Below are 14011 nucleotides of genomic sequence, written 5' to 3' on the forward strand. Positions count from 1 at the left end.
TCTTTGGGAGGAAGGAAATTAAAATCAGGTTTTAAATTGAGCATCTTTTGCCAACACTTTAGGAATATTGCCACAGTCAGTGATGTTTAGTATAAATAAAACTACCAAAAGCAAATTAATTAATCTGAATCATCTCTCATCACTCACCTGTATATGGCTCTCTTTGCAACGTTGTAACTGGCCCTGATCAGAAGATGAGTCACATTTGCTAAAACAGTCATCAGCCTGTCCCGATCTATAGCCTTTTTTGTATTAAAATCTATTAAATTCTCAGACATGAGCTTCACTGTATTAGAATACTCCTCATAGGGCTGCAATGACAACCCTTCAGATCTGGTGCTCAAAATCTGTCCATTGCCCTGAAATCAAGACAGATACATTGACACAGAAAGCCTAGGTTTAAGTACAGGTGCTAGCATGAAGGTACTAGTCAATAATTAGGTTCATTTTCAGTCCACACAATATATTTACCCACCGTACTTCAAAAAACTGGTAAAGTAATTGTGTGTTTTGTGGGTTGGATTTTTTTTAACTTTTCCACTGCTCACTGTAAACATATTCACAAACTGTGAGGTCTCTGTAGAGATGCCTGACAGCATGGCATGATGGCATGCATCTGTCCACACAGACTCACCTACTGCATAGAAGCCAGTGAAAAGCCACAGGTCTGCCAGTCTCAACAACTGACCATTACTACTTCAGCCCACTGCAACAGATCATGTGGTCAATTTTAAAGAAGATTGCTCTAATCTTACCTCAGATTTTAGAGAGTCAAAAATGAAGCTAAATTAAAATGACTACTGCAATATACTCAACTGAGGCTACACCTTTAAACCTGTGAGCAGCACAGTGCAGCAGCAGATTTGGGCATGTGGGGCTTGCGCTGCGGAGCTAGAAATAGAAGTGCAGGTGTTCAGGCTTGGGCAGGAGCTTAGACTTTGAAGCTCACCCTCCTTTGCTAGGCTTCAGGGCCTGAGAATGAACATCTACACAGCAGCATGAGTGTAGACCCCAATCCTCAGCCTCACAGCTATGGGCTTCTGATTGCTGTGTACTCGTTCACTTAGAAAAACACAGCTCGTTTCCTAAGCAGAATGCTTTGCTGCAAATGTATTATCACCAGTGGCTCAGGCTCTCCATGAGCTATTTGTTAGTTTCTGGGTAGAGTTTAATATGCTGATTATGACTTCCAAGGCTTTAAGCATGACAGGGTTTTTGGAAAGAGCTGAAGATATGTTTCAAGAATGATAGGAGAGGAAAGAATAATTTTTTGGCACTATTGAGCTGATCAGAAAAATTCCAAGGAACTGTTTTTCCATCAGGCTTTGCTAATTTGTCAAAATTAAAGCATTTCTTGGAGATAGCTGGATTTCGGTCAAATCCTGACAGAACATGTGCAGGAGGCCAATGGAATCCTGTCTACCAGGTGTCCTTGGCAGCCTGCCTGGTATGGCTGATGGACAGCTTAGAGCTTGGAAACCACGTGATTCCCACCTGCAAAGTTTGCTGCTCATTAGCAGTCTAGACTCCAAAGGTCCACATAAACTGGTTTGGATTCAGGGACTGCCAGAGCTTTCAAGGACTATGGCTCCACTATATGGACCGTGTCAGAGCTGTGGTGCCATGTCCTTTCACAGACAATGTTTGCTTTTCATTCTGAATGAGAATAAACCCCAATTTTAAATATCCAAACCCTCTGCCAAATGGAATTAACTTTCCCTGGTCAGCTCCACTGCCGAATGCATTATGCTATAAGATGCACTGTTTGTGGGCCTAGAGCTGTTGTGTATCCATTTTGTTAATTAGCATATCAATCTAAAACAATAAACAAACAGGTCTCAGGGAACTAAAATATGATGTTTTCTTATTTATAAAAGAGACCTATTTGTATAAATAAAAAAACATCCTATTTTGGTTCCCTGTGTACACAGCGCTCTGCACATATCATAATCATTGCATTTGCTCAGCTCCATAAATTTTATGTTAACATGCACTCATCTATTACTTAAAGATAGGGATTGAGGACCCAGGATTAAAAATAAATGTCTGGAAAGATTTGGAAGTTAAGCAGTAAAATATTGTTGCCCTTTAATAATGAAGGAAAACTGCTGTAAATAGTTACTATATCAAATTCTTTTCATTTTTACATACTGTTTTTACATATCATTATTTCTCATCAATTTTTTATGAAAATCCTGTTAAATAAAAACTTACCTGAATGATAACATCCACATTAGACACCATGTCACTGTCCACGCTCTCCATTGGAATATCATAAGACACAGTGTACTTCAAGTATCCACCAAAGGCAGTGAGCTAAAATTATAAAATCCAAAATCTTAAGAGAAAATTATCAGCAATCAATGCCAAAGGATAGATGCTGAAAAGTACAACATATATGCACCAAACTAAACAGAAGGTATGACACGCTTTGATTATCACTTCAATGTTTAAAACAGTAAGGATTTGATTTCAATCTAACATCAATGAAAGTCACAGGATGTATACCTGGCACGTTCCCATATCTACAAAAGTCTTGAGTCCATGCTGTGCACTTTGTGAAAGCCAGCAATAGGTTCTATAGAACTGCACTGATGCATTAAACAGAGTATTATAAAACCCACAGTGTGAATTCCAACAAACATCACAAGTTCATGCTACTTTGTAACAAATCAGCACAATGTATTTAAGTCAGTCAAACTTTTTGAAACATAGTCTGATAGATCCTCAACATTCCTATTTCATTTTTTAAACAACTTTTAGACATCTTAGCCCTGAGGGTATATCTAGACTACACCTTTTTCTTTTTCCGGAAAAAGGTACGCAAAATGCACTCTGCATTTTGCGTATCTTTTTTCCGCTTTTTTTTTTTGTTTGTTTTTGTTTTGAAGAGGCTTTTCTGAAATGTGGCCCATCTACACTGGGCCAAATTTCCGGGGAAAAAAACACTCCTTTGGAAGATCCTTTCTTCCTCGTGGAACAAGGAAGACAGGGCTTCCAAAAGAGCGTGTCTGCTCTTCCACAAAAAAAGCGGAAGAGCAAACGCGTTCTCTGGATGTAGCAGAGTTTTTCGGGATACCAACCCCGCAGTCTAGACATACCCTGAGTCTGCTATCACTTACACCGGTGTAAACTGAGAATAACCACATTGAAGTAATGTTGTTTCATCAGTATAAGATTTGGTTGAGATCAGAATTTCACCAAACATTGAATTATACAATTATTCAATTTTATGTATTTTCCAGCTTTGCACTTTTGGGACATAGTGCTTGTGCAAAAATGCATTAAAACAGAAACTGTCAACAGCATGTCAAAATATACAAAATAAATAAACTTAAATCAAGCTATAATCAAGCTATGTCTATAGTGGCAACTGAAGGACAAAAAACTTTTGACATTCAGAGGTCTTAAAATGGTATCCCCATGAAAGACAAAAGTTTTCCCAACAAGTGCTGGTGTGAACAACTCTCTGTCAGCATGATCACTCTCCTGTTGACACAGCTAACGCCACTCATTGGGGGTTGAAGTATTTTGTCTGCAAGAGAGCCAACCAACAGTGGTTACACTGCCTAACTTTTAGCAACACAGTTGCACTGACATAACTGTGTCACTAAAAGCTGTGTAGTGTAGACAAAGCTTTAGTTCTCAAGCAGCATTTTGATTGGTTAGCCTATATGTGAATATTTTGACTGTTATCAATGGACATTGGTTTGTGCGTGTGTGTGATGAAATAAAAAATGTATCACAGTTACATCAGCATGAACCTTTAAATCCACTTTAATGACTTCTGCCATGCAATTTTCAATTGTTTTATGTTACATGACAAAGTCTTTATGGGAGAGAAAAGAAGGATGAAGCAGTATCTTTTACTGGACCCACTTCTGTTTGTGAAAGAGTGGAGCTTTGCATAGCTTTCATACTACACAGAACTCTTCTCTTTCACCAACAGAAGTTGATCCAATAAAAGATATATCTCACCCATCTTGTCTCTTCCATACCAAGGGACCATGCCTGCTACAACACTGCAAACAAAGTATCTATGGAACAATAACAAGTTGCATAAAATGACAAATTACAGGTTATAACATTTATGAAGCACAATAAAGAACACACTACAATTGAAAAATAATAATGTTCCATATTAAAAAAGTAGAGAATCTAAGAAAAAGTTGTTAAAGACATTTAAGTGAATTTACCATGTAATCAGTGTTTATTAAAGGTAAAAACTTACTTCTCAATACCAATAGTTCACATTTACTCTTAATGATCAACACAGATCTTTTAAGAGCAATCCAGTGAGAATAAAATATGAAGAATATGCAATAAAAGGCAACTTTTTTTTCACTTGGGAACTTACTTTATTTCCTAGGTATGGCTCTGGTGCTGACCAGTAATAAGTAGATTTCAGTATTTTCACAGCAGCTGTGTTGTTGACACTTATTTGATGAGGTCCATCAAACTGGCCTTGTTGAGGTTCCACACTCTTTTTAGTGTCCAGATCAGTCACAAGCCACCCAGCCATATCTGACACCTTAGAAAAAGAAGAGAGCTAAATTAGAATTTCAGTCAATAGAAAGAGGAACGTGGAGAGAAAGTTAAAAAGAATGCAATGAATTTTCTTCTACTGTTTTTTTTGGTATGCGAAACATTTGGTGCTAGATTTTGACTAATCTTGTAAAGTCATCAAAAGAAAAGAGTGGGAAAAAGAGTGCAAGTCATTCTTCTCTATTGCACTTCTGCATCAGAGCTAGGGGCACTTATATTCCCCACTTTACCATCAAGACAAGTTTTTCCATCAGATGGAGCATGAACAATGCTCTTTCAAAGGGTGTAGAGGGCACTACAGTGGTACTTCTAAAAGCACTGGGATTGACTAGTCATAATAATGACTCCAGCAGTTCTGGTGGGGGCTGGGTTCCTTTACAGTCAGCAGACCTCATGACTGACTTTACAACCCCAGTCCAGTCCTCTGTGAGAATGTTCAGGGAGGTGGGCTGTAAGTCAAGAGGGAATCAGTAATTCATTTCTGGAACTGACAGAGAGAATCTTCTGGAACATTAAGTCACAGCCATAGTATTCTACCTGACTGATGGGCCATGCAAGGCTGTCACAGACATCAGAAACCCCAAAGCAGAAGCACTCTGTACAGCCATGAGGATTCCTTTCTTGTAAATTGTAAAACCCTGGTTTGCAGCGGTCACAGTTTTCACCTTCTACATTTTCCTGTGAAAAACATTTGTTTTATATCAGTACAAGGTTGGTAGCAAATTAGTGGATTAGATTGAATTTATGTACAATAGCATTCAGGAAGATATAAAACAAAGCAGACTTCAGTAAACTAGGCATACGTTGAACTCACTAAGTTTAAAATAAGAGCTGGTCAGAAAAGTTCCAACAGAACAGTTTTTTATTGGAAGTTGCTGATTTATCTAAATTAAAAAATTCCACACAGATTCCGTCTCAAGTAAGTTGTGACAGAACCTAGGCAGGTTTTAAAACCTTTCCATCAGCTCACCCGGCTGGCTCTTGACAGTATAAGTTTCCTGGCAGCCTACTAGTTGGACTGCCCTTGAGAAGGGACCTTCATGGCTTTCATGCTCCATGGTTCTAGAAACGCAAGCCACATAGACTTCTCCAGAACCAGGTTCCATCCTCTTGTGCAGAGAATTTTTGCAAATTTTGGGTTTCATTCTGAATCAGAATGAAATCAAATTCTAAAATAGCAAAATCCTTTGTGAAATAGAATATATCTATATCTGTCTAGCTCTACTTAAAATAGCTAGAGCAGTCAGGCTTTGAAATATTCCACATAGTATTCATTATGTCTTTAGTCAGGAAATACAGTGTAATTTGACAATACTGATGTAGGAAAGAGAAAATCTCAATTCCTACACTGAGCACTGACCCCTAATGACTATGCTATGCTAGGACTCTCTCATTAAGAAATGAAATTATTAGTAGCCCGTCACATAAATTTCAAGTTCAGAGGTTGACTTTTTGCAGATTTAACTGCTGTCACCGAAGTGAGAACTTCTGAGAATGGAAACTTATATGTAATAAAAATTAGCATCTCACCTTTGGATCACAAGATTTGAGGCTCAATCCAAAGCCCAGTGAAGTCAACGGAAAGACCCTTACAGATGTCAGTGGGCTTTGTATCAGGCCCAAAGATTTACGGAGTTGGACCATCCCAGGCATAAGATATAAAAGGATTGTGATTTATGGTGATTTTTCATGTGCTCCTCCTCCCCCAAGCCTTGATTGGCCTGGGGGGTAGAAGGGGGAATACGCAAAGACTCCTCCTACCACCAGGGGCATGGGCACCTAGCAGGAACCTCTGTGGGGGGGCAAAGGCTTCACATACTCCCTGACCACTAGACCAATCATGGTCGTAGGTGGGGAAGCAGGGAAGTATCCTGGCCCCGCCCCTTCTGCCTGAGGCCCCGACCCTTCCAGCGCATCCCGGGGCCAGTTCAAAAATTTCTGAAGTGGCCCCCAGTAAAAATTATTGCCCATCCCTGCTTTATTCAGTATTTAGTCACTCACAACACTCAGAAAAATGTCAGTGCCTCCTGGTGGACAGATCACTACCTGTAAATTCCCATGGCTATAAATCAGTTGTGTGAAGTTTTCCTAACAAACACTCTAAAAAGGCATGCTGTATGCTTTTGTTGCCAACCTATGCTCTACCCAGTTTGCTAATCTTAGGAATACCCAGGGCAATTTTCAGTCTATCATTTTGTTCCAAAGGCCCACGCTACCTTCTCACTCTCTGTAGAATTGCCAAGCCCAAGTTTGAAAAATCACTGGTTTAAAAATGATTTTTTAAAATAAAAATAATAAATTGGGGGCATTCATTTGGTTTCCATCTGATTTCTGAGTCTTCAAAGTGTATTTGGGTCATATTTTGAAGTTTTTCTCTATAAGCACGAGTGCTAGAAATTTTATTTTTTAAAATGAGAGCTGAGATACTTACCAAGTTATATGACTCCAGGAGCTAGGCTCTTAAAATAAATACAAATGATCACAAAGCTCCTGCTAAAACTGAAGGAATTTGTCAATCCTGTAATTTCTGTCTCCTTGGAGTATCCAGTCACCTCTCCTTATCTCCATGTTTTCTAGGGCAGAAAACTGTCTTCTCTCATCCAGACCTATATACTTGCTCCTCTCATTAGTGCCTCTTGGCTGACTGTCTGCTTCTCTCTGTGATCTAATTCTGTGAAGGTGACATCTTACGTCCATTCCTACCAATGTACAGAAAAGGTGCCTGATTCTTGTCTAAATTTTCACTAGTTGACTTCATTGACTACATGTATGTTATTCATAATTTATATCAGAGTAAGGTAGATATTAATATTTCTTGTTTAACTTGGCCACTAAAGCTGCTTTATATTTACAATGTGACTTTTTATTTATGTGTTCAATATTTTAGATCAGATAACTTATGCAAAAGGTCACAGCAATTTCACAAAAATTGTCATATCAACCAATGTTTTGTTGTTCATTTTTTGGGTAAGGTTATTATATCTGGAAAAAGGAAATAATTTGTTTCCTTTAGTTGCTGAAAATTAAGTGTAACAGCATCAAATATTAAAACAGAACTTCACCTCAAAGTTCTGCAGAAACCAAAGGTGTGCGAAATTTAATGAAAACTTGCATTTACTGATATAAAAAATTAGCATTTGCCCAAGAAAAATAGTCTGCAAATCAAGTCTCAATTTTTTTTTCATTTGACAAGTTTATGCTTTGTAATTAAATACTTAAAATAAAATTAGGTTTCAGGCATAGTTAATGTAAATTTTCAAAATTTATATATTTTTTGAATATGTAGAATTATGTGGTATTGATTAAATAATTCAATACACCCTTTAGCTGCTCATCAATAATGATGTATTTTAAAGAACACCAACCCATCCACAAAACACACACACTGTTCTAATGCATTCTGACATTTGCTTTTACATAGAACTTTCTATCTAGAATATTCAGAATCATGATACATAGCTTATCACATCTCAGCAATAATAACAGATATATACTGTTAATTCTTATTCACGTCCCTGTCAAAGGGAATATGTTTAAACTTTTTATGAAAGCACGACAGACTATATGACAAATGTATTAATAACCTTCCTTATTACAAATGCACTTAAAAACTCATCTACTGATTTTGCAGTAGATCAAAGGGAGACTCAACTGCTTGCTTACCTTGCAAAGACAAGGTTCTGTACAAGGGTCATCATTAATGCTTCCAACCAGACTGCAGTTACAGTGCACACAGGTTGGATAGCCCTTGTAGCCAAATGCACAGCGGTCACATTTTTCTCCTGTGTAACCTTCTTTGCATTGACAATGACCTGGCTGAGTCCCTTGAAATACAAAAGGATAATGGGGAAAAATAAAGAATTAGGAGACAGCTGGGGTAAAATATGGAATAGTGGGAGAAGCAATGTAACTGTCCTATTTATCAAGCTATACAGCTCCTAGTCACATTTTGCAAAAAGAACTGGGGTATTACCAACTCAATGTATATTTTTTTCATGATAGAGTACCAGATCCACAGATCCTCTGCCAGGGTAAAAAACAATGTATCAGTTCACAGTTTGAACTAATATATATATATATAAAAGTTTTAGGTTCCATTCTTGTAGCTTATTAACAAGAAGAACACTCTGCACATGTATAACAAGTTTCAGGATTAAGACCTACAAGCAACTTTTACTTCTGTAGCATGTTATATTTCCTGTCTTCCGTCCCTTTTTAGGTTTTAATGGCATTTTGATGAGAATCCCTAATCAGCATGGACTGAGACCTTAACAGCACAATGTTTCCACACCCCTGAGCATCTGAAGTTTATAGAAAAAGCATGTCATGGTCCCTTACCATGCTGATGATCAGAATGATCAACATCCTTAATGCAGTCAGAACTCAGAGCCCCAAATGGATCACAGTCACAAGGATGACATGGGTAATCTTCATAGGGAGAAACCTGAAACAAATGGTATATTTTAACTGTCATACTCTTCATTGTTTCTTGCCAGATACCACAGAAATTTAACTAAAGCTTCATTTATCAGTGGGATTTTTTCTTTTTAATGGAAGTCCCAAATTTATCTTTGAGAGCCATGCACATACTCAGGGCCAGACAAAGGCAATCTGGATCCCTAGACACACAAGTCATTCACTGGTTCAGAAACAGACTTAAGCTCGTAATGTCTTCAGTGCTCTTTAGAACAAGGGAGCAGAGGTGCCTGGAACATAATACTTACTTCTCTCTGAGACAGAGTGTGCTTACTACCTAATCATCCTTAAACACAACTGTGAGCAGAGGCCACATACAGTACGAGAACAAACCTGGGCTCCCCAGTGCATACACTCACTGAATCAATGTTTATCAAGAGAAGGGAAACCTCCTTATTGAAGAAAGTAAGGGCATGTGTACACTGGGAAGTTATTTTATAATAACTCCCCTTATTTTAAATGAACTAGGCAAGGGTCCACACAACCAAGCCGGTTATTTTGAAATAACCAGGGCTCGACAATTAGGGCAATCTACTCACCTGTGGTGAGTAGATTTTAGCCCGGTGCAGCCGCGCAGCGCAGTCAGCGCATGCTCAGAGCAGTCTGCGCATGCACAGCGTGCCAAACCGCGCAGCTGGCGAGTGGGGCTCGCCGCTACTTGTCAAGCCCTGAAAATAACCATCTTGTTATTTTGAAATAATAACTGCTGCCTTTGCAGAAAAATAAAATTATTTCAAAACAGTTATTTCTGGAGTTATATTAATAACCTGGTAGTGTAGACATAGCCTAAATGTCCTTGGTACAAGAAGTTACTCTCCTGGCCACACTACATCACAATATAGGAAGACCCATCTAGATTGCTGATTTTTTTAGCAATGTTTATCCTTTTTTAGCCATATTATAACAAATTTATCTTTCTATGTATCCAATGAATGAGGATAAGGACAGAATTCCTATTTCAATACCATTGAACTAGAAAGACACTAGTGCAATGTTTCTCAACCAGTAGTAGGAGTACCCTCAGGGGTACTCGAGAGAAGTCTGGGGGGGTACGTCAACACAACTGAAATTTGGAGAAAACTGAATTTTGATTTGAAGTTTTACAGCGCTTTATTATTTTTGTACTTTTTACATCCAAAAATTCCATTGCCCGCCCCGCTACAATTAAGTTGTTTAAACAATGTGTTGCAATGGTAGAAAAAAAACTGTGTGGCTACGTCTACACTGGCATGATTTTCCGAAAAACTTTTCCGTTAAAAGCATTTTCAGAAAAGCGCGTCTAGATTGGCAGGATGCTTTTCGTCAAAGGCACTTTTGGTGGAAAAGCGTCCGTGGCCAATCTAGACACGCTTTTCCGCAAAAAAGCCCCGATCGCCATTGTTTACGGAAAACAGTATTGTGCTGTCTACACTGGCCCTTTTGCGCAAAAGTTTTTCGGAAAAAGACTTTTGCCCGAACGGGAGCAGCATAGTATTTCTGGGAAAGCACTGACGATCTTACATGAGATCGTCAGTGTTCTTGCGGAAATTCAAGCGGCCAGTGTAGACAGCTGGCAAGTTTTTCCGGAAAAGCTGCTGATTTTCCGGAAAAACTTGCCAGTCTAGACATAGCCTGTGTGTCTGAAAACTGTAGGTACCAGGGGTACTTATAATATTTTTTTAAAGGGGGTACTTTATATAAAGAGGTTGAGCTCATCACTTCTCCAAGAATCATATGCATTCTCTTTAATCACAAAATAATTGGCACTATCCCTTCAATGTGGTAAAGAATCAGCCTGAATTTACTCTGAACTTGTCACGCTGGTATCTGATCTATGAAGACCTTACAGTTTTATTCACACTCGAGAGTGAAATTTAATAACATACAATGGATAGAAATGTACATACGATGACATTTATTATTAATCAAAGCAATGGGGTGTAGTCTGATAAATCTTACTTTATATGGCCTATAGTATCCATCAGCACAGATCTCGCAGTTGATCCCAGTTGTGTGTTGTGTACAGTTTATACAGACTCCACCTCCTATGAGCTGGCCGTGAATATTTATGCTCCTATTCTGATCTGCCACGCTCTGGCTATAATAACAATCTTCTGCTTTGTTATGACAGTTGCACTCTAAGAAGAAATCACAAAGAAATGCATTTTTATTTGTATTTGATAGCAGTTACAGCATACCTCGGCTACATCTAGACTGCAGGCTTCTTTCGAAAGAAGATTTTTCTCGGAAGAGATCTTCTGAAAAAACTTCTTTCGAAAGAGCACATCCACACGCAAAAGTGCATCAAAAAAGTGATCTGCCTTTTTGAAAGAGAGTGTCCAGACTGACTGGATGCTCTCTCACATAAAAGGCCACCTGGAACCATTTCTGGCCGGGCATTAGGTCAGCAGTTGCTTCCGGGTGCTGTTGCCTAAGGCTGTCTGAAACGCGTGCTTAAAGGGAACCCCCTGAACAGCCATTTCTCAGGTTCTGCTGTGGGCTTGCCTACCTCACTGAGGGACAGCAAAGCTTTAGCCGTGCTTGCTTTGGTTGCCCAGCTTTTGGACACCACCACATTCTTTTTGCTATGGAGCCCGAGCTGCCCCTGGGCATGCAATGGCCGCACACTGCCATGCTGCAGGTTCTGCAGCAGTTTGTGCAGACTGTCTTGATGGACCTGCCCCAGCTTGACTCCGAGCTCATCTGTGAGTCTCTCTGCCTGAATGCGGGAGCAATGCTCTGGCACCCGCATCCCATGGCCGAGAGACGATTCTGGAGGCTGGACACCAGTTCTGACTGGTGGGACCAGCTGGTGATGGAGCAGTGGGACGACCAACAGTAGCTCAACAACTTATGCATGCAGAAGGCCACCTTTTTGGAGCTGTGTGCCTGGCTCGCCTCTTCCCGCTCCGACGACACAACACCCACCTGCGGCCAGCCATCCCCTAGGAGAAGCGGGTCGCCATTGCCGTCTTGAAGCTCGCCACCCCAAATAGCTACTGGTCAGTGGTCAACCAGTTTGGCATGGGGAAGTCCACCGTCGGGGCCCTCCTCATGGAGGTAAGGCACGCTCAGGCTGCAGTACCTGCAGTGGGGCGGGGAAGTACTGGAAAGGGGGACCTTAGGGAAAAGGGAGAGTGGGGGGTGCATAGATGGCCTGGGGGTGGGAGGAAGCACCATACCTGGGGGGTTGTGCAGTCCCACCCTCACCCAGCCCTACTGATGGGGAGGGAGGTGGCATTATTAGGTATGGCTCCAGGGGTGTTCGAGGGAGGGAGGAAAGAGGGGCGGGCATCTCCCAAGGGCTCAGGCATTTCCCCTCATTCTCTGTTTTGTTTGTTTCTTTGTCTCCTGCAGATTGTGAGGGCCATCAACTCCATCCTGCTGCACAGGGTCATCCACCTCAGAGATCTGGACCCAATCATCACAGGATTTGCTGCCCGGGGGTTCCCCAACTGTGGGGGAGCCATTTATGGAACTCACATCCCGATCCATGCACCACATCATTGAGCAGCCCATACATCAACAGGAAGGGCTATTTCTCCATGGTGCTGAAGGCCCTGGTCGACCACAGTGGACAGTTTTTGGACATTTTCGTTGGTTGGTCAGGCAGGCATACGATGCCTGAATATTCTGAAACTCCAGCCTCTACCACAAGCTGGAGGCTGGCACATTCTTCCCCCAGCAGGACTTTCACGTGGGGGGACGTCCACATGCCACTGTGCATCATTGGGGATGCAGCCTACCGACTCATGCCGTGGCTGAGGAAACCCTACACTGGCCACCTGGACCCCAGCAGGGAACAATTCAATGCGCACCTCAACCAGGCCCACATACAAGTGGAATGCAACTTCAGGTGCCTCAAGGCGCAGTTCAGGTGCCTCCTGACCTGCCTCGACATGGGGGAGCACAACATCCCCAAGGTGGTCATGGTGTGTTGTATTCTCTACAACATTGTGGAGAGAAAGGGAGAGGCCTCTCTCCCAGGGTGGGGGAGCAGAGGCTGGTCGCGAAGGGAGGGCCTTCAAGCAGCCATGGACAGCTGCCATCCACCAGGCACATCAGGCTGGGCTGGAGTGCGCATCTGGGAGGTGCTGAGGTACAGTCTCTGAAAGCTCATCATCTAATAAACCATCTTGTTAGTCTTTAAAGTGCTACATTGTCCTGCATTTTGCTTCAACTACCCCAGACTAACACGGCTACATTTCTATCACTGAAGAACCCCAGTAACTCTCCCCAAGGCCTCCCCACTAGGGGCCTCTGCCTTGCCCCCAATACCTTTCCAACCTAATTCCTCCCTTCTTCCCTTCCCTGTACTCACAATAAACACACCAGTTTTGAGTGGAACCACAAAAACTTTGTATTTTTTTTCAAATAACAGTAACTGGAGGGGGGGGCTGAGAATCTGGAGCGGGGAGGGACGTTCAGGGCTGGGAGTGGCATGTGGGGTGGCTGGTGGAGCCACCTTGGGTCCGGGGACCTCAGAGAACTCAGGGGCATTTGGGGCCTGGGACCACAGAGGGGTGGGTAGGATGGGGGACTGGAGCAGGATCAGGGATGGCTGGTTGGGCCTGGGGAGGGGGCATAGGTATGGCAGGGGGAGCTGGAGTGGGGACAGGGGCTAAAGTGGGAACCAGGTGTGCCATCACTTCCCGGATGGTGGCACACAAGTTTTCACTCTGTCGCACAAGCTGTTCCCACATTCGGTTGCATCACTTGGCATCATTCCAGACCATTTGGGCCAGGGTTCGTAGCATGTCACGCAGAATGGCCACGTGCTCTCTCAAAAGGTCCTCGTGGACCCTCCTGAGCTTGTAGCTCCCCCCCGGTCAGGCGGCTGCCTCTGATGGCGTGGATTGCCCCTCAGCGATGGCTGGTCCAGCTGTGGAGGAAAAGAGGGAGAGGTGGTCACTCATCCATGCAGACACTGCAAGAGGCCGTGCCCTCCTGTGTGAGCAGCGACCAACAGTCCTCAGGCCAGAGGACAGTGATGTCTCGCGAGTCAGGCCAT

At 41.9% G+C, this 14011-nt stretch overlaps 1 protein-coding gene across 2 annotated transcripts in view; it reads right to left on the bottom strand.

Annotated features, from left to right (window-relative positions):
- The window catches only part of LAMA1 (laminin subunit alpha 1), a 163423-nt gene that overhangs the window by 92856 nt on the left and 56556 nt on the right, over nt 1–14011 (bottom strand). For both annotated transcript variants that reach the window (XM_075920947.1, XM_075920946.1), the window contains exons 8-14: nt 10960–11138; nt 8884–8989; nt 8209–8369; nt 5083–5223; nt 4358–4531; nt 2215–2316; nt 148–359 (exon numbers count right to left, since the gene is read on the bottom strand). In XM_075920947.1, the coding sequence (XP_075777062.1) occupies nt 148–359; nt 2215–2316; nt 4358–4531; nt 5083–5223; nt 8209–8369; nt 8884–8989; nt 10960–11138 (1075 nt within the window). The remainder of the gene's footprint in view (nt 1–147; nt 360–2214; nt 2317–4357; nt 4532–5082; nt 5224–8208; nt 8370–8883; nt 8990–10959; nt 11139–14011) is intronic.

The sequence above is a fragment of the Pelodiscus sinensis genome, chromosome 2 (genome assembly GCF_049634645.1).
Source record: "Pelodiscus sinensis isolate JC-2024 chromosome 2, ASM4963464v1, whole genome shotgun sequence".
NCBI classification, from domain to species: Eukaryota; Metazoa; Chordata; order Testudines; family Trionychidae; genus Pelodiscus; species Pelodiscus sinensis.